General features: G+C 51.7%; 2 protein-coding genes across 3 annotated transcripts in view; one reads left to right on the top strand and one right to left on the bottom strand.

Moving 5' to 3' along the window:
* LRRC2 (leucine rich repeat containing 2) overlaps window positions 1-19,208 on the top strand; it is a 68,405-nt gene that overhangs the window by 24,807 nt on the left and 24,390 nt on the right. The window lies entirely within an intron of this gene.
* Window positions 9,793-14,354, bottom strand: CRIPTO (cripto, EGF-CFC family member). 2 transcript variants are annotated; one of them, XM_027768936.1, is made up of 7 exons: window positions 14,119-14,354; window positions 12,837-12,892; window positions 12,621-12,755; window positions 11,225-11,339; window positions 11,039-11,148; window positions 10,405-10,577; window positions 10,012-10,089 (listed from the first exon to the last, which is right to left on the bottom strand). In XM_027768936.1, exons 1-7 carry the CDS (start codon window positions 14,136-14,138, stop codon window positions 10,078-10,080), a joined length of 621 nt encoding a protein of 206 aa, XP_027624737.1. In that variant the 5' UTR covers window positions 14,139-14,354; the 3' UTR covers window positions 10,012-10,077. The 2 variants fall into 2 exon arrangements, with proteins under 2 accessions (XP_006170200.1, XP_027624737.1); XM_006170138.3 differs by lacking the exon at window positions 10,405-10,577 and having other exon boundaries at window positions 9,793-10,089.

Here is a 19,208-nt window from a genome sequence, read left to right as displayed (position 1 = left end):
CTGAACCGAGAAGGGCTTCTCAGCTCCCTGGTGAGCACTCAGGTTTGAGAGGCGCCCTGTGGGAGAGTTAGAGTCGGCACTGAACCCTGCTTTGTCACTGGGGAGCATGCCTATGACTTAGAAGGCTGCAGCGTTCACACGAAAGGCAACCCTGATAGCATTCAGCTATTTTATATATCTATAAACATTGTCTGTTATGTAGATACCGTACGGGCTCATGCACTCTCAGGAGAGACAGAGAGATGGAGAGAGGGAAAGTGAGAAATCACCCCCAGGGGAATGGCCATACCACAGTCCCTTCTCCATTCTCGGAATTTGGGGCACATGTGCCCAAAGTGATTTTCAAGCTGCCAGGTCTGGGACTCCAACCACAGAGTCAGCTATGTCGGACCCAACACCTTAACCTCCATACCACCTGCTGGCCTTCACTCAAGTATATTTAAAGGTACAAACAAACCTTTATTAGTGTGTCCCCCCACCCCCGCTAATGCATGTTATCCAGAAGCAGAGAAAATAGCATACATATGGTAGTAAGAATTCCTAATGTAAGTTGTTTTTACTTGCCAGAGGGCACATGTGTTCTCCAGAGAGAGAGAAGCAGAGAGGGGGAGAGGGGAAATCACTCTGTGGTCAGCCCAGTCCCTCCTCCTCTGTCCCTCCTTTCTGGATTTTGGACATGCATGCACATGTGCCTGCTGTTTGTTTTTCAAGCCACTGGGACCAAGATGTGAATCTGTGTCAGCCATGTGGGATCCGACTCCCTTAACCACAAGGAAGGGAGTTTTTACAAATCCATTTCCTGGTTTTTAAAAATCTACAGTGGGGCCAACAGATGGCGTAACGGTTACGTCACTGGACTCCCATGTAGTGGGCCACGGTTTGAGGCCTGGACTAGAGGCTTCAAACTCACGCTGGGCGCGTGTGTGTGAGTGCTCAAAATCCTGAGAGGAGACTGAAGAAGGAATTGTGATGTGGCCATCTCCCCAGGGGCGATTTCTCGCATTCTGTCTCTCCGTCTCTGTCTCTCCAATGAGTGCATGCACCCTATGGCAAAAATCTCTCCAACCCCCCCCCCCAAAAAAAAACAAACTCATAGGGAGCAGCAGGTGGCTTAATGATCATGTTGCTGGACTCCCATGTAGTCAACTGCAGTTCAAGTCCTGGACCTGGTGGGTTGAAACACGCTGGGTGTGTGTGGCAGCGTGTCCAAAAAATCCCAAGTGGAGAAGGGATTGCGGTGTGGCCATTCCTATAGCGGGTGATTTCTCACTTTCTGTCTCTCCAGCAAGCACATGTGCCCTGTAGTAAAAAATCTCTAAACAAAATAAAACAAAAACCCATGAAGAAACTGAATATTTGGGACCAGCAGTTAGCAAAATGGCTATGTTGCTGGACTCCCAAGTAGTCGACCGCGGTTCGCATCCCGGACCCGGTGGCTTAAAACTCATGCCGGGGGAACCAGCAGTTAGCGTAATGGCTGTGTTGCTGGACTCCCACGTAGTTGACCGCGGTTTGCATTCCGGACCCAGTGGCTTAAAACTCACGCTGGGCACGTGTGTGTGCGTGCCCAAGATCCCAAGAGGAGAACGGAGGAGAAGGGATTGCGGTGTGGCCATCCCCCTTGGGGGGTGATTTCTCGCTTTCTGTCTCTCTGTCTCTCTCTGTCCGTCTGGCAATAGCACGCACCCTGTAGCAAAAAAACCAAAACAAACAAAAAACCTTTCAAAAAAAAGAAAAGAAACTGAATATTTAATAATAAAAGGGTATCTTGAAGGGTTTTTGTTTGTTTTTTACAGTGACACATTAAACACAGGCAAAGTCTTTTTGGTAGCATTAGATTCCTCGGAGTTTATCGAAGCCATTAACAAGTCCTCTGAGAACCACTTATGAAACTAAGCTTAAGTGTGCTGATCCCCTTGGGCCCACAAATGATCTCGAAAAAACCTCCCTAATCCAGTAGCATGGAATTTCACAGCCTCCATAATTTATTTACTTCTAAGAACAACATTTATGATTTCCCGAGTTCAGCTGAATTTTAAGTCACAACTGTCCAAATTGCCAGATTTTCTTTCTGGCTTATAATTTGTTTAATGGACAGAGAAGCCTTTTTAATCAGAATGAAGCCCGGTATCTTATTAGGGTGAGGACATGCCCTGAATTCATTTTATCTTCAAGCTTTCTGAGTTTAAGACTCCAGAGGGGGCCAGCAGGGGGCGTGGTGGTTAAGGGTGCTGGACTCCCCCATGGCCAACAACAGTTTGAGTCCCAGACCTGGTGGCTTGTTTTCTCACTTTCCTTCTTTCTCTCTCACTTTGTCCCTTTCTGGTCAAATTTAAATAAATAAATAAATAAGCTTCAATGAAATAATTCTTTTTTTAAAAAAAATTATTTAATTTTATTCATTCATTTAAATTTGACCAGAGAGAGATAGAGAGATGGGGAAGGAGTGAGAAAGCAAGCCACCAGATCTGGGACTCGAACCATGGTCAGCCATGTGGGAGTGTCCAGCGCCTCAACTACCATGCCACCTGCTGGCCCCCAATAAAATAATTCTTAAAAAAAAAAAAAAAGAGACAGAATACAATTTCTTTTTGTTGGTCTGGACTGGGATAGGGGTTAATTCTGAGCATGTGTGCACGTGTGTGTGTGTACTCAGCTAGAGTCACTCACCTGGGCCTGTTTCTGACATATTCTCTCATGTTTTAGTTTAGGGTTATGTGGGGAAGAAGAGAGGTGTTTAGGATAAGGTTCCTTCTGTCCTAATAACGCTGTTCATGGCATAGGCTAGGAAACACTTGGAATCGTATTTGACAAATCTCAGGGCCTAGAAGGCACCTGGGTAACAATGGGACACCACTCCCTCCCCGATTCAGCATGCTTCCGTCTTCGTGGTTTTTCATTTTTACAAAATTTTGTATTTGTCACTTTAAGGCTTAATTTCAGCTTGTTTTGGGTAGCTCAAGCTGTTTCCCACTGGAAACCAAGCTCCTCCAGTACCAGGGAGGCCGTGGGGCTGGAGTTGGGTGGTACGGTGGTGTTCTAGACTCCCACATGGCCGACCACGGTTCGAGTCCTGAACCTGGTGCCTTGAAAATCATTCTGGGCATGTGTGCAAAATCCCAGGAGGAGAATGGAGAAGAGATTGTGGTGTGGCCCTCCTCCCTGGGGGTCGGGGAGTGGGGAGATGGTTTTGTTTGTCTCTCTGGCTACTGCACTCACCATATGGCCAAAAAAAAGTGGCCAGGATCTTTGCTCCAGCAGGGTGGGCCAGATCAAGGTCCTGCCCTGACGCCTGGACCTGTCAGGAGCAGGCGTGCTTCCTGGACAGGGGCCATACTAGTTACTGTGGACACACGGAGGACTGCATTACCAGCCTTCCCTGCGCTGGTCGCATGGGACTAGTTCTAGCAGAAACCGGGAGGGGAGGCCACGTGTGCCACTTCCAGGCCATAGCACCTTGGGCGCTGGTGAGGGCTGCTGGCCTCGCCTACTTCTGTGAACCCCGACGACTCAGAGATGAGGTGCTGAGGCTGAGTCAGCCGAGGACGCCGAGGAGGACCGTGGACGCCCGGCAGTTGCTGCAGCTGCAGTGGGTTCTAGATGGAAGAGTAGACTGCTGTGGTGGTTTCAGAAATGTTGGTGTGACATTAGGGGACAGAGCCCAGCCTGTTCTGATACATGGGAATAAATGCACATCAAATATGGCACAGTGGCAAAGGTGTTGGACTCCCACATGGCAGACCCCAGTTCAAGTCCTAGACCCCGTGGTTTCAAACTCAGGCTGGGGGTGTATGAGCGCATGCCCCAAATCCCAGGAGAATAGAGAAGGGAGGCAATCTGGCTGCCCCCCGGGGATGTGACTTCTCACTCTCTCTGTATCTCCCGCAACTGCACGCGCCCTGTGGCGAAAACCTGAAAACAAAGTGTGCTCTGACTGAGCCTTCGCCGGATTTGTGCCGTAGCTCCAGCCTCTTGAGAAGGGAGTGTCAAAGGAGAGGTGCTTGTCATGGTGTGACAAGGACCTTGTTACCTGCCCTAGCATAGTTAATCACTTTCTACTTCTTGTCAACCAACCTCATTTTGCAGGAGTAATCCCACCTTCTCCATGCAGCCCTGTGTCGCTGAACCAGTCACGACAGAACATGGGCACACGTGACCGTTCTAGCCAATGAGCTGGGAGATGGTTCTTCTGGGGTGGGGCCCTCGTGGGTTTCCTTCCCATTCATGTTCCAGGTGCCTACAATCCCATCAAGTGGGAGAATGGGGACAAGGGATTGCAGTATGACGAGACCCTGTGAAGATCTCTCACTCTCTCTTGCACAAGCACACACACACTCTCCATCATAAATTATATATATATATATTCCCCCCCCCCTAAGTTTTCATTTCCTTAAACACCACAGGTAGGGAGGAGTCTTTTCTCCCTTGAGTTTTGTTGTCTCCGAGTGACCCTTGGACTGGTGCGGTCATGTTGGACACCCAGGAGCTCTTAGCTGTAAATCAACCATGTAGACAGCCCCCAGCTGACAGGCATCAGGACCTGGAGCTTCTCTTGAGAAGCATCCTCTGCAAAGTCGCAGTACCTGGCCGGTCCAGGGACACTGGGCTACTCTGATGTGTGATCTGTAGGGAATGTCAGTCTCCTGCGATTTATCTCCCGGGACCTCATTTCAAACCAGGCATTGCAAAGGCTAAGAGCTGCAAAATTGACAGGGCTTGACCTTCTCCAATTCCTTCATAAATCTGACCCTATTCTATTACCTTGGATGAGCAGATCTTGCTCGCCTGTTTGGGGGAGGCCAGTTGGTGAGCCACCCTGGGTTTTCCATGTCACTCACTGAAGACAAATGACAGCAGGGCAAGCTTTTCTGGCAGAACCATTGGGAAATTATTTTGGGCCTGGGCCTTTCCAGACACCCAGAATGAGGCTGAGTCCAGCCACATCTGCCCAGGCACGGCCTTAGGCTTTTCGGGAGTGCGTAGAGTGGAGAGGTGGCTTCGTGGAGAAGGGGTTGGCTGAAATGACAGTGGCTGGGACTCCTCTATCTGCCTCCCAGAGCTGGGTGAGCAGACACAGGTGGGTCACGATGTGAGCAGGTGCCGGGGGTCTAGGGTGCAGCTGGGGACCTGGGAGTGTCCAGATCCCAGCTGGGCTCGCCAGACAGTGAGAGTTGAGGGCCTGCACTTGTCTCCAGGCTTCTCTGGACCAGGTTCTAGGGCTTAAGCTCTCTCATCTTGGGTAAAGCCTTTTATGGTGTTAACTGATCAGGATGCTCCAGGGGCTGCCTGGGGCCTGGGAGAGTCCAGAGGCCAAGACAAGGCTCTGTCGGGTCTGTTCCAGCCTTAGAAATACCTCATCTACCCTTCTCTTCATCTGTGAAGAGAGGATTCTTTAGAGATAGTTACAGGGCACCTGTGCTCACTAGAGACACAGAAAGTGGGAATTACTCCCCCCCAGGGGATGATCACTCCGCAGTCCCTTCTAGTCTCCTCTCAGGAACACGTGCGCGCGCACACACACGTGCTCGGTGTGAGTTTTAAGCAGCCTGGCCCGTGACTCAAACTGTGGTCAGTCGACTGTGTAGGAGTCCAATGATGTACCCATTACGCCATCTGCTGGTCTCCAGAGGGTTCTTAATCTGAGGTCTGTTGGGCCAACAGGTGGCTTGGAGGTTAAGGGTGCTGGACTCCCACATGGCTGATTTGAATCCCTGACCTCGCGGCTTGCTTTCTCCCTCTTTTTTTTCCCCTTCCTCTCTAGCACTGGGGTTGCAGCGACCATCCCACCTGGTGGTGATTTCTCACTTTCCCTCGTGTCTGTCTCCCTCTCCAGCAAGTGCAAGTGCCGTAAGGCAAAAACCTCTTTAAAAATGCTTTAAATCATTAATAATAAAATCTTATTAGCGGCTATATGGACATTGCTGCATGAATGGTGGGAAGATTCACAAGTTTCAGTTTTCACTTCGCAGTAGGGGACTGGTCTCAGCGAATCACTGTTTGGTAGGTTTCTGTAACTGCCTTGTTAACCCCTCTGTACACCAACCTGGTCACTCCACAGACGGCTGACGGTGCTCCCAGCTCTTACACCCATAATTAGTTTTCCTGTGGTAACACTTTAGCCCGTGGTTTGTTGTTAACCAAACATACTACCTACAACCAAGAAGTGAATAAAAAGAGGGGCTGGCCAGGGACATGCTGGTTGAGGTGCTGGACTCCCAAGGGCCAATTGCAGTTCAAGTCCTGGACCTGGCAGCTTGCTTTCTTACTCTCCCTGTCTTTCACTCCTTATCTCTCTCTGGTCAAATTGGATAATAAAATAAATAATTCCTTTAAAAAGAAAGTAAGATAGGGAAGATGGGCTAGCCAGTGGTTAAGGCAGCTGGACCCCACATGGCCAATCGCACGGTTTGAATGGCAGACCTGGTAGCTTGTCCCAAGTCCTGTGAGAATGGAGAAGGGGTCGTGGAGTGGCCATCCCTTCTGGGGGGTGGGTTCTCACCTTCTCTGCCTCTCTCTGGCGAGTGCATGCACTCTAGGGCAAAACCCTAAAAAGATAATCACTAATTGTCATGGAATAAAAACCCAAACCATAATGAGACGCCACTTTACACTCATTAGAATGGCTGATACCAAAAGGGAGAAAGCAGTACTGACAAGGGCCTGGAGAAATTGAACCCTGCGTGTTGCTGGTGGGAGTGCAAACAGTGAAGCCTCCGTGGGAGACAACTTGTGGGAGATCCTTTACAAAATGAAATGGAGTTGCCACAGAATCCAACAGTTTCACTTTGGAATATATGCAGAATTGAAAACAGAGATGAGGCCAGGATTTGGTGTGCTTGGGTGGGGTGGGACGGCGAATGCGCTAGACCCCCACGGCTGCCTGCAGTTTCTGTCTCAGACCTGGTAGCTTGGAAACCTCACAGGGGGCCCCAAACACGTGTGTGTGCCCCAAACCCAGAGAGTGGAGAAGGGATTGCAGCATGGCCATCCGCCCTGGGGAGCGATTTCTTTCCCTCTCCCCAGCAAGTGCATGTGCCTTGAGACCAAAAACACGTGTGTACACTACTGTCCGTAGCAGCGTGCTCACAATAACCGGAAGACAGAAACAGTGCAGACCTGTCAACGGATGGAAGGGTAAACTGGGGCATACTTACGCCGAAGGGCAGAGTAAGCCTTATAAAGGAATAGTTTGACACGTGCTCCGACGTGAACGAGCCCTGGCGACATTACGCGAAGTGAAAAAAGCCAGACGCACAAGGAGAAACATGCGTTACTCCACTTATTCAGGGTATCTGAGATAGTCAAATTCAGAGACAGAAGTAGTTTTGGTTTGGGAAGATGACAAAGCTCTGGGGATGGAAAATGGACCTGGTTGTACAGTAACTTATTTTTTCTTTTGTTGCTTTGTCTCTTTAATTTGCTCTAGGGTGTGTGTGCTCATCAGAGAGGGGATGTAAGAAAAAGCACCCACCCCCACCCCCCAGCGGGGATGGCCTCACTACAACCCCTGCTCCTCCATTCTAGATTCTGGGCATGCACACTCATGCACTTAGCACATTTCTCAAGTTGCCTGGCCTGGGACTTGAACTGTGCAGTTAGCTGTGTGGGATCCAGCCATCCTAGCCACCATGCCCCCAGCTGGTCCACAAGGATGTAGATAAAGCCACTGAACTGTACACTTAAAAATGATTAAAATGGTGGGCCGGCAGGTGGTGTGGAGGTCAACATAGCTGGACCCCACATGGCTGGCTGTGAGTTCAAGTCTCTGGACCAATGGCTTGAAAATCAGGCTGGGTGGGCGTGTGCACGCCCAAAATTGGAGAAGAGACCAGAAAAAGCACAGCACTGCTTTCTTCTCTTTTAAAGAAACTGTTCTGATTGATTTTGATCGACTCAAAACTTTATCCTCAGACCCATGTTTGGATTTGTCTTTAATACTTAAGATAGAATCCAGCTATTTAAAAAGATACTAGTACGAAGAGCTTGGTAGAATTGCAGGTATCAAGGACCAGACTGGGAGCAGCAGGCAGCAGGTGGTGGTGTGGTGGTGAAGGTGCTAGACTCCCACATGGCCCACCGTGCTTCAGGTCAGGACCCGGCAGCTTGAAAATCCTGCTAGGCACGTGGGCACGCATGCCGCAAATGCCCGGGGGGTGGGGATGTGGCCGTCTGCCCGGGAGGTGGTCTCTCACTTTGCCTCTCACCTTCTCTCTCCGGTGGCAAACCCTAGAAACACAGGACTCCAGCACAATGCAGGTGTGACTTTAAAAAGAGGGTTCTGCCTTAGGGCAAGTGTGCCCACCAGAGACAGAGATGATGAGAAGGAGAGTGAGAACTCGCCTGCCGCAGGATGGCCACACAGCAGTCCCTTCTCCTGGGACCTTGGGCATGCATGCACATGTGCCTGGCGTCAACGGATGGAAGGGTAAACTGGGGCATACTTACGCCGAAGGGCAGAGTAAGCCTTATAAAGGAATAGTTTGACACGTGCTCCGACGTGAACGAGCCCTGGCGACATTACGCGAAGTGAAAAAAGCCAGACGCACAAGGAGAAACATGCGTTACTCCACTTATTCAGGGTATCTGAGATAGTCAAATTCAGAGACAGAAGTAGTTTTGGTTTGGGAAGATGACAAAGCTCTGGGGATGGAAAATGGACCTGGTTGTACAGTAACTTATTTTTTCTTTTGTTGCTTTGTCTCTTTAATTTGCTCTAGGGTGTGTGTGCTCATCAGAGAGGGGATGTAAGAAAAAGCACCCACCCCCACCCCCCAGCGGGGATGGCCTCACTACAACCCCTGCTCCTCCATTCTAGATTCTGGGCATGCACACTCATGCACTTAGCACATTTCTCAAGTTGCCTGGCCTGGGACTTGAACTGTGCAGTTAGCTGTGTGGGATCCAGCCATCCTAGCCACCATGCCCCCAGCTGGTCCACAAGGATGTAGATAAAGCCACTGAACTGTACACTTAAAAATGATTAAAATGGTGGGCCGGCAGGTGGTGTGGAGGTCAACATAGCTGGACCCCACATGGCTGGCTGTGAGTTCAAGTCTCTGGACCAATGGCTTGAAAATCAGGCTGGGTGGGCGTGTGCACGCCCAAAATTGGAGAAGAGACCAGAAAAAGCACAGCACTGCTTTCTTCTCTTTTAAAGAAACTGTTCTGATTGATTTTGATCGACTCAAAACTTTATCCTCAGACCCATGTTTGGATTTGTCTTTAATACTTAAGATAGAATCCAGCTATTTAAAAAGATACTAGTACGAAGAGCTTGGTAGAATTGCAGGTATCAAGGACCAGACTGGGAGCAGCAGGCAGCAGGTGGTGGTGTGGTGGTGAAGGTGCTAGACTCCCACATGGCCCACCGTGCTTCAGGTCAGGACCCGGCAGCTTGAAAATCCTGCTAGGCACGTGGGCACGCATGCCGCAAATGCCCGGGGGGTGGGGATGTGGCCGTCTGCCCGGGAGGTGGTCTCTCACTTTGCCTCTCACCTTCTCTCTCCGGTGGCAAACCCTAGAAACACAGGACTCCAGCACAATGCAGGTGTGACTTTAAAAAGAGGGTTCTGCCTTAGGGCAAGTGTGCCCACCAGAGACAGAGATGATGAGAAGGAGAGTGAGAACTCGCCTGCCGCAGGATGGCCACACAGCAGTCCCTTCTCCTGGGACCTTGGGCATGCATGCACATGTGCCTGGCATGAGTTTCAAGCCACTGGCTCCAGGACTCAAACCATAGTGGACCACATGGGAGTCCAGTGACATAACTGTTTCGCTATCTGCTAGCCCCAGGACTTCTTTTTTTTTACAAAGTGGTTTTTGGGGAGAGGTCAGGGCAGAGGTAAGAAGTAGTTGCTACTGACGGAGGAGTTAGGGACCTTCATGGAAATACATCATTACTTTAAGGCAGCTAGCAGATGGCCCTGAAATTTATGACACTCGGCGTGCATTTCCAGAAAGAGCAAATGTGGATTTAATAGTAACTTTGTATAGAAAGGCAGATGCCAGCGAGCGTGAGAGTGGCCTGGGCGGACGGCGGGGACGCTGGAGCCCTGGAAGCCGCGAGGCGCTCGTCCATCACGCGGCCATCTGGAAGGCAGGGACACCTGGTCACCAGAGGAGATCCCTCACACGGCCAAAACGTTTCTGGGGCCAGCATTTGATGAGGACAGCATGCTCGGGGATCAGCAGTGCTGACTGCGTGGAATTTAGACCCCCAAGAAAATCTCCTACTGAACGCTGCCATGGTGACAGTGCCTGTGCTCTTGCTTTGACGCACTCACACCCTAACCCCGTGGGTGATGCCTGTAGGTTGCAGGGACAGGGCACAGCTTCAGAGGGCTGTGACGTAAGGGGACAGCACATTCATCGTCCCCACCCGCCCACTCACTCAAGTCCTCTTACCCGAGACCCATCCTGGGCTGACCCAGGGTGCACGTGCAGACACATCCCCGCCCGGTGGGGTCCCGCCTTGTGCCCAGTGCGTTCAGAACCTTCTAGACTCGGACATTTGCCATTTCTGACTCCTATGAGGGTCAGTACCACGAGGAGCCCCTGCACCTGGTGGTCCTGGAGACCTGGCTCAGGGCAGGATGGGGAACGTGTTCTGAGATCAGCCTCCAGGGCCTTAGAAACCAGGAAGATGCTCCCCAAGGACAAGAGAGGGGCCAAGGCTCTGGGGAGGGCTGCAGGGGGGTTGCCCATCCTGGGGACTGTTGGGGTCCCCCTGCCGGAGGGAAGGAGCACTACACAGCATCTCCGGGCTCAAGACACCCGGTCTTTTCTCATGTACTTCCTTCAACAGAAGTTCACAGACTTCACATACAACGTGGAGTCCCGGAGATCCCTCTCCGGTCGGGCAGCAGGACTAATGGCATTTCAGAGGGAACAGCTATGGAGGACACGGAGGGGACCAGCTCACGGAGTCCTCGCTGCTCTAAGGAGCGGAACTTTGGCTGCTAGGACCAGCCAGCCAAGAGGTGCAAGGAGAGACCCCGTTAACTGGGGGCCCCCTCAGGCGGAGGGGAACCCTGCTTACCGCAACCAGGGAGAAACGTCTGGCGGAAGCAGCGGAGGTGGCCCCGCCAGCACTTGCACAGGGAGCACGTCCTGGGCAGCCAGGTGTCGTGAGGCACGGGCCCGCAGTTCCTGGGGAGAACACGTGGTGAGCACGGTTTCGGCCCGCGCCCCTCCCGACCTCCGCGCCCCACCTGTCACGGCTTACTCTCTGTGCGCGTTGTGCTCGCAGTTCCGTCCGTAGAAAGAGGGGGGGCAGGCGCAAAAGGACCCCAGCACGCAGGTTCCCCCGTTCAGACAGCAGGTCCGGTTGAGCTCCTTACCTGAAAGGTAAGATCGCGGCGGAGACGGAAAAGCCTAAGGGTCCTTCCTGTAAAACAGATGAACTGCACCAAGGACTCGGCTCCGAGCCTGTAGACCCTAGTTGTAAACCTCACAGCAGGCTCTGCTCTGGGGCGCCCTCCTTGGTCCCCGAGCCTTGGATGGGCAGAAGTCATTGCCTTTCTTTTTTCTTTTTAAGATTTTTGCCATAAGGTATGTGTGCTAGGCAGAGAGAGACAGAGAGGGAAAGCGAGGAATCACCCACCCAGGGGATGGCCCTGTTGCAGTCCCTTCTCCACCCTCCTCTCCGGATTTTGGGCATGCAGGCCCACGTGCTCAGTGTTCTTCTCAGGCTGCTGGGTCTGCGACTTGAACCAAGCAGTCTGCCATGTGGGATCCAGCAGCCTTAACTACCACGCCACCTGCTGGCTCTGAGCTGGGAAGATTTTTCTTTTCTTTTTTTTTTAAGGATTATTTATTTTATTTATTGTTAATCATTTTTTTAAAGAGATATTTGCTATAGGGTGCATGTACTCGCTGGAGAGACAGAGACACAGAGACAGAAAGTGAGTAATCACCCCCAGGAGGGTTGGTTATGCTGCAATCCCTTCTCTATTCTTGGGCACTCCTGGGAGTTTTAAGCCACCAGCTCCAGGACGTGAACCATGGCCAACTACATGGAGTCCAATGATGTAACCATTATGCCATCTGCTGGTCCCCGTTTTCATTACTTTTTAAAATTTGATATGGGGGGCTGGCCGGTGGCGTGGTGATTAAAGCTCTGGACTCCCACATGGTCGACCATGGTCTGAATCCCAGACTTGGAAACTTGCTTTCCTACTTTCCCTTTCTGTCTCTCTCTGGTCAAATTAAATAAATAATAATGATAACAAATAAAATAATTCTTTAAAACAATTGTTGCTATAGGGTACATGTGCTCACCAGCCAGAGAAAGAGAGAGAGAGAGAGCGAGCGAGCGCACCATCAGCCATGAGGGGGTCCAGCCACCTGCTGGTGCCAGGCGGGGAAGCCATTTTCATCCTTTCCTTGTACAGGCCAGGGGTGGTTTCTGGAGTCCCCAGCATGACGTGACATCGGGTAAGGGAAAGTGCGCTCCAGGGAGATGGACTCACTATACAAAGCCCGTCTCACCTCCAGAACCAAGCCCAGTGCAGCCACCCCACTAGCTCCAGAGCCGGGGCCAGCCCTCGGGCAGGTGCCGAAGAGGCATGGAGACACGTGAAGCACAGCACGGGAGCACCAAGGCAGGGGGGAGGTCTTACTGTCCTGTATCCCCACGGATGGCACAAACTGGGAAGAACGAGGCCGAATCGCAGGCTCCTCCCGGGACCGCGCGCTGTCCTCTCTGCCGGCCAGGTCCCCCCGAGGTGGACGCGCGGGTTCACGGTGGCCCGGCCCTAACAACAAAACGAACACATGGGCTCTGCCTTTCAGGTCACTGGAAACGCTAGTGATCAAGAGAACAAGAGGTCTCTCACCGGCTGCTCCGGATCCCAGTTGGAAGGCTACGGAAATGGCCAGGATCAAAATCACACTAGGAGAAGGAACAGAGGCGTGTGAGCAAGACAAAGCGAGCGAAGTCTCCGGTTAACAGCTCATCGGGACAACACGCCTACCAGCCGCCCAAGCGCTCCCCCGTTGATGGCTAATTCATGTCAGAAAATGTTGAAAAATAAAAGTCGCGGGTGTCCAACTCTTCCATATGTACTGTTACTTCTTTTCATTTTTAAAAAAGAATTACTTTATTCCACTTTATTATTATTTTTTAAATTTGACCAGAGAAAGCCAGAGAAGAGAGTTAAAGTGAGAAATCAAGCTGCCAGGTCTAGGACTCAAACCGTGGTCAGCCATGGAGGAGTCCAGTGTCTTTTACCCCCATGCCACCTGCCGGTCCCTGTACCATTCTTTCTTATCCTGTCCTCATCTGCACACAATTCATTCTATTTCACATACCATATCCTGCTGTTTTCACATAAGAATTTAAAAAATGGCTACATGATACTCTGTTATTGACGGATCACATTTTACAGTCATTTAAAAGGTGTAAGTTAAATTTTGAAGCGTTATTACTGGGCCAGCAGGGGTCGTGATGGTTAAACAAGCTAGATTCCCTCATGGCCAACTGCACAGTTCAAGTCCTGGGCCCGGTGGCTGAAGAAACATCCCAGGTGTGTGTGTGTGTCCAAAATCCCAAGAGGGGAATGGAGAAGAGATTTCGGGGTGGCTATCCCCTCTGGGGTACTTTCTCATCTCCCTGTCCCCAAGTGCATGTGCCATGGTGGTTAAAAGTGCTGGTCTCCCACATGGCCAATGGCGGTTCGAGTCTTGGACCTGGCAGCTTGCTTTCTCACTTTCTCTCTCTCACACACTCTGTCCGTCTCCCTCTCTGGTCAAGTTAAAATAAACAAAGAAATAATTCTTAAGAAAGTATGTATTGTTCACGATTTTGCAGGTACCTGTATTGAGTCTGTTTATACATTCTGGTGGGAAGCCTATTTTTGTCTGAACTGTTGGCCTTGGTCTGCACAACAGTGGTTAGACATTCATCATCTAGGCAGAGCTGTTCCCAGCACTGGCAACGTTAAAAGCCAAGGTCAAGGTTGTACCCGCGAGGGCAAGCCAGTAGTTCCAAGTCTGTGAGGGAAGAACGGCTGCGCCGTGGGCGGCTTTTAAGGCTTCGAGTGAGACACAGACAGCGATGGAGAACGCTGCTTCCCAACGCGCGGCCTAGCAGCGAGAAGTTCAGCTCAACACTCCTACCTGGGAGCGAAGCGGCCCATGCTCCTGCGGTCCCCGGCGCTTCACGGTTTAGAGAAGACAAGTGAGCAGGACTTCAATTCAGGCATTGCCAAAGCACCCCAAAGAAAACACGTTTCCTAAAGTGAAAACGGCAAGTTAGAGAGAAAAAGTTCCAGATGAGAAATACGCTTCCTCCGGAGAGTCCTGGAGAACAGAAGCCGGGATGTCCAGGGAAGCCGAGTATGGCGACCTTGAGCTCGGATCTTCCTTCCTCAAGGACAAACCCCTGCTGGGGTGGAGGAAGACCCTGGGGGGGCGGGGAGGGGGAGGCCGCCGGGCAGGGGCTGACGCTGCAGGGCTCCCGCCCAGGTGAGGGTCACGGGCAGCGGAAACAATGCGGAATGGGGAAGGCGGAGTCTTCTTAACTAGCCCTAATAGCCCTGTCCTTGTAGGTGTAACATCCTGGGTCCGTTTTTTGAGGGGGAGGAAAAAGGCAAATCTGTGACTGCCAAGTTGGTGATTCCGACGGTCAAAACAGTAAAATGTCACTGCTTGAAAACTGGGAAAACTACACGTCATATATGGGTCTCTCAAGGCATCTGGTGTTTGACTGCCAACGTTTATGCCTTGCAATTTGTCTCACCTCTGTTTTTCCGAGAAAGCTGTGTTGAGCCCCGGGCTCCGGGGCTGTTGGGGGGCCTGCGAAGCTGTGGTCTCCTCGCAAGGAGGTAGTGCTGAGCGAGTCCAGGCGGCTTGTGTTGGAGCCGGCAGTTCAGGGTCAGGAGGGCGCCTGTCACAGCCAGTGTGCCTCCCAGGCTGAGCTGAGTCGCACGTGGAGCTGGATGGAATCTGGAGATAATGCGTGTTCGGGAGGGGTGAGCACGTGCCCAGAGGCTGTGCCACCCTCTCCAGCTGGCACCCAATGGCCGGGGCTCTGCAGGGGGTGCCAAGCCTGCTTCAGAGAAAGCTCTAGAAACACCTTGGGAATTCCTCGGCTCCCAGGTGCTGCGGGGAGCACCTGATCTCGGAAGTACTAACCCTAATGTGACTTTCATGGGGGGAGTCGGGGTCCCAGCCAGAAAAGGTGTTCCGTACGGTTCCTGCTCCGTGCCAGCCTAGGCCTTTCCGACCTAAAGGCTTCAAGTCCTGGCTGAGGTTCAGAGTGAACTTGGTCTGAAGCCCTAGCGCCGGGTGGGAGGTGGGGAGGGCTCAGCAGAGAAGCTGCCCGGCTACCTCAGGGGCTGCAGAGACAACCAGAAGGAAAGTGAGAAATCACCCCCATGGGGCAAGGCCACTACCACCCGGAGCACATCCGTGGCCACTTTGCCTGCACCTGCCACGTGCTCCGTAGACAAGGGCGCCCACTGGGGATGTGTGTCCTCTTCCGGGAAGGCGGCTCCCCTCCCCCACGGCGCTCCTTCCTTACCTGAAGGGGCTGTTGTGGGACTTCAGAGCTTGAACAAGGACCCCTGCAAATCACCTTTTTTTTTTTTCAAATCTGACATAGGGCACTCCAAGGAGACCGAGAGGATGGCCACGCTGCAATTCCTTCTCTGTTCTTCCCTTGGGATCTTGGGCACGCACACACTGGCACCCGATGTGGTTTTAAGTCGCCCGGCTGGGACTGAACGGCCTAGCCTGGTGGGCCCTGTGGGATCCAGCCGCCTTAATCAACACCACCATCTGGCTCGCCTCCTTTTCAAAGGAACTGAGCCGTAAGTTTGGCGATGTGGACAGCCCAAAGACGCCAGCCTTTCTGCCACGCAAAATTCCTTCTTACCCAAGGGCCAGATCCCACTGGAATACCTCCATTAGATTTAGAGCCACCCAATCGACCTTGAGTACCTACTGGAACCCAAAACCACACAGGGAAAGCTTCCAGCATCTGTCTGAAATTCAAGGAAGGTAGCAGATTTGGAGAATGGAATTGATTTTAGCTTTAGAATGCATTCGTGGGGCTGGCAGGTGGTGTGGTGGTTAAGGTGGCTGGACTCCCACATAGCTGACTGCGGTTCAAGTCCTGGACCTGGCAGCTTGCTTTTTCACTTTCCTTCTCTCTCTCTGTTTCTGGTCAACTTAAAAAAATAAATAAATATGGGAACCAGATATATAATAACAATGAATACAATTAAACTAAACAATTCCTTTTTTAAAAAGGCAGTTCGGGACCAGCAGGGTGACATAGAGGTTAAGGAGCTGGACTACCACATAGCTGGCTTCAGTTCAAGTCCTGGACCTGGTGGCCTGAAAATCACAGCAGGCACATGTGTGCGAGTGCCCGAAATCCTGGAGGAGAGTGGAGGAGAAGGGATTGCAGCGTGGCCTTGCCCCATGGGGGTGATTTCTCACTTTCCCTCTCGCTGTCTCTGTCTGTCTCTAGCAACATATGCACCTTGTGGCAAAAAGAAAGAAAGAAAGAAAGAAAGAAAGAAAAGCCAATTCAAGCTTGTTTCATTAGTTGAGAGTACATAGAACTGAACTCTAACTACAGAATTAAACAAAGGACACTGTGGACGCAAGGAGAGTTCCTAGGCAGAAGCATGTCTTCATCAGAGGGGTCCTGGTGTACCTGGTCTATTACCTCTGCCATTCCCCCAAATACTCAGGCAGGCCAGAAGACAGTAGGGAGCAGAGGACAGGGCTGAGGAGTTGTATACACGTGGGCGCACTTGCGTGTGTGTGTGTGTGTGTGTGTGTGTGTACACCCTCCAGCTGAGGAATGGTGGGGCAGCTCTAATCCCAGCAAATTGAGCTGGGCAAGTTCTGGGATATACCTGAGTAGCACCCCAGCTGCAGCCCGCGGGGCCTTCATTAACAAGTTAATGGCCTTCTGTTTTCACTGACAATTGAACAGAAAGCTACTGGTAACCCGTGTGGTAATCCTGCCAGTCTCTGTGGGGCTGAATGGGGTAGATTCCTGCATTCCGAAATCTGCATTCTGTGAGGATGCGCTCCACTGAGTATCTTCAGAGCTGTGTTGGAAGGGGAACAGAGGAGGGCGCGTGGAGGACCCCGGTTTTCTGTGTGGGAGGTTATGTCATATTTCTTCTTACGTAGACAGATTTTTATCAGTGAACAGGCACGAAGTGCTTCTACATTTGATGTGAGGTGACGAACGCTTGATAGCGTGACCATCCGGTCAGCTTCTCGCACTGGCGTTTGCTTAGTTCAAGGGGGTGTTTTTGTGCTAGCTCCGTGGCCTAGTGGTTAAAGCAGCCGGATCCCACACGGCTGGGCAAGAAGTTTGAGTCCTGGATTTGACAGCTTGAGGAACATGCTGGGCACGTGTGTGTGTGTGTGTGTGTGTGCGCGCGCAAAATCCTGAAAGGGGAAGGCATTGTGTGATCATTCCGACCCAGGGCGCCAGGCTCGGCTGCCTGCAGTTGCCCTATCTGGTCAATGGAGTATGATGACCTGCTTGTCCTTCACCAACCCTCCCTCCTGCCCCTTCCCACTCAGCCACCCTCTCTGGCCTAGGAGGGCCAGATACCTGGACTTGCCCAGCCTCTAGGGCATGGCCTGCCTGTGCGGATTTCCTCTTGCCCACCTGCCCTGTCCTCAACCTTGTCCGCGTCCCTGTAAACATTAAGTCTCAGCACTGGTTTCTAAACGGGGGTGGGTAAGGGCAAGGTCTGGGGGAAGTGCCAGGGGAAAACAACTTGATTCCCCAGTCTGGGGCCTGGGGCCTGGAAACACAACGTAGAAAACTCCCCCAACCATGGAGAGCCGGACCTGGAGGCCGGGTGTGTGGGCCGGACTCTGGGCCCTTGGCAAGAGTGCTCACCTGTGTGAGGGCTCTCCAGCAAGCACGGCCTGACCAGCGACTGTGCTGACCACAGCAGGGAGGCGGATTTCCAAGGTTTGGGGCCCTGGTTCCTTTCCCCCTCCCCAGGGAAAGACAAGCCCCGTGAGCTAAGCCAGGGCAGCTCCAGGGTAATTGAGAAGGAGCTGATGGGGTGTGGGCAGCCACTTCCTGACTTACACTGGCAGGGTCAAGGCCGGTGGGCCCACAGACAGGTGGATGGCCTCCAAAGAGTTAGCTTTGGGAGGACAAGTTTAATTTTCAGGAGATGTGGAGAATCTCATTTAAAAGTGCTTCTTCGGTGGGGCTGGCAGGTGGCGTGGTGGGCGACTGTGTGTGGTCCCAGAAGGGTGGCTTGATTCTCAGTTTCTCTGTATCCCTCTGTGAGCACATGTGCACTATAGCAAGTTAAATGACAATAAATTAAATTAAATTTACATGGGAGTCCAGCAACATAGCCATTATACTAATTCTTTTTTTAAATAATTATTTTATTTACTTAATTTTTAATTTGCCCAGAAAGGGATGGGGAGAGAAAGAAAGTGAGATAGCAAGCCACTGGGTCCTAGACTCGAACCACGATCAGCCATGTGGGAGGCCAGTACCCCTCACCACTATGCCACCTGCCGGCCCCTAAATAACTAATTCTTTTTCTTTTTTTGAGAGTTTTTTGCTATAGGCCATGTGCGCTCACCAGAAAAACAGAGAGAGACAGAAAGTGAGAAATTGCCCCCCACCCCCACTCCAGGGATGGCCATGCTGCAATTCCTTCTCTTCCGTTCTCCTCTTGGGATCTTAGGCACACACACACACATGTGCCCGGCGTGAGTTTAAGCCGCAGAGTCCAGGACTCGAACCACGGTCGACTACATGGGAAACCAGCGACATAGCCATTACACCAACTGCTGGTCCCTAAATAAATAATTCTTTAAAAAACGGTGCTCCCTGGACCAGCAGATGGCGTAATGGTTACATCTCTGGATTTTCACGTAGTTGACTGCAGCTCGAGTCCTGGACTTGGAGGCTTAAAACTCGCGCTGGGCATGTGTGTGTGCATGCCCAAAATCCTGAGAGGAGAATGGAGGAGAAGGGACTGTGGCGTGGCCATCCCCCCTGGAGGGTGACTTCTCACTTTCTATTTCTCTGTCTGTCTCTATCTCTCTGGAGAGCACACATGCCTTATAGCAAAAATCTCTCTCTTAAAAAAAAAAGTGTCCTCGGGAACCAGCAGTTAGCGTAATGGCTGTGTCGCTGGACTCCCATGTAGTCGACCGCAGTTCGCGTCCCGGACCCGGTGGCTTAAAACTCA

Source organism: Tupaia chinensis, unplaced genomic scaffold, assembly GCF_000334495.1.
Source record: "Tupaia chinensis unplaced genomic scaffold, TupChi_1.0 Scaffold148065_1, whole genome shotgun sequence".
In the NCBI taxonomy this organism is placed as follows: Eukaryota; Metazoa; Chordata; class Mammalia; order Scandentia; family Tupaiidae; genus Tupaia; species Tupaia belangeri.
Note: the sequence above shows the minus strand (reverse complement) of the source record. Positions and strands in the feature narration are given on the sequence as shown.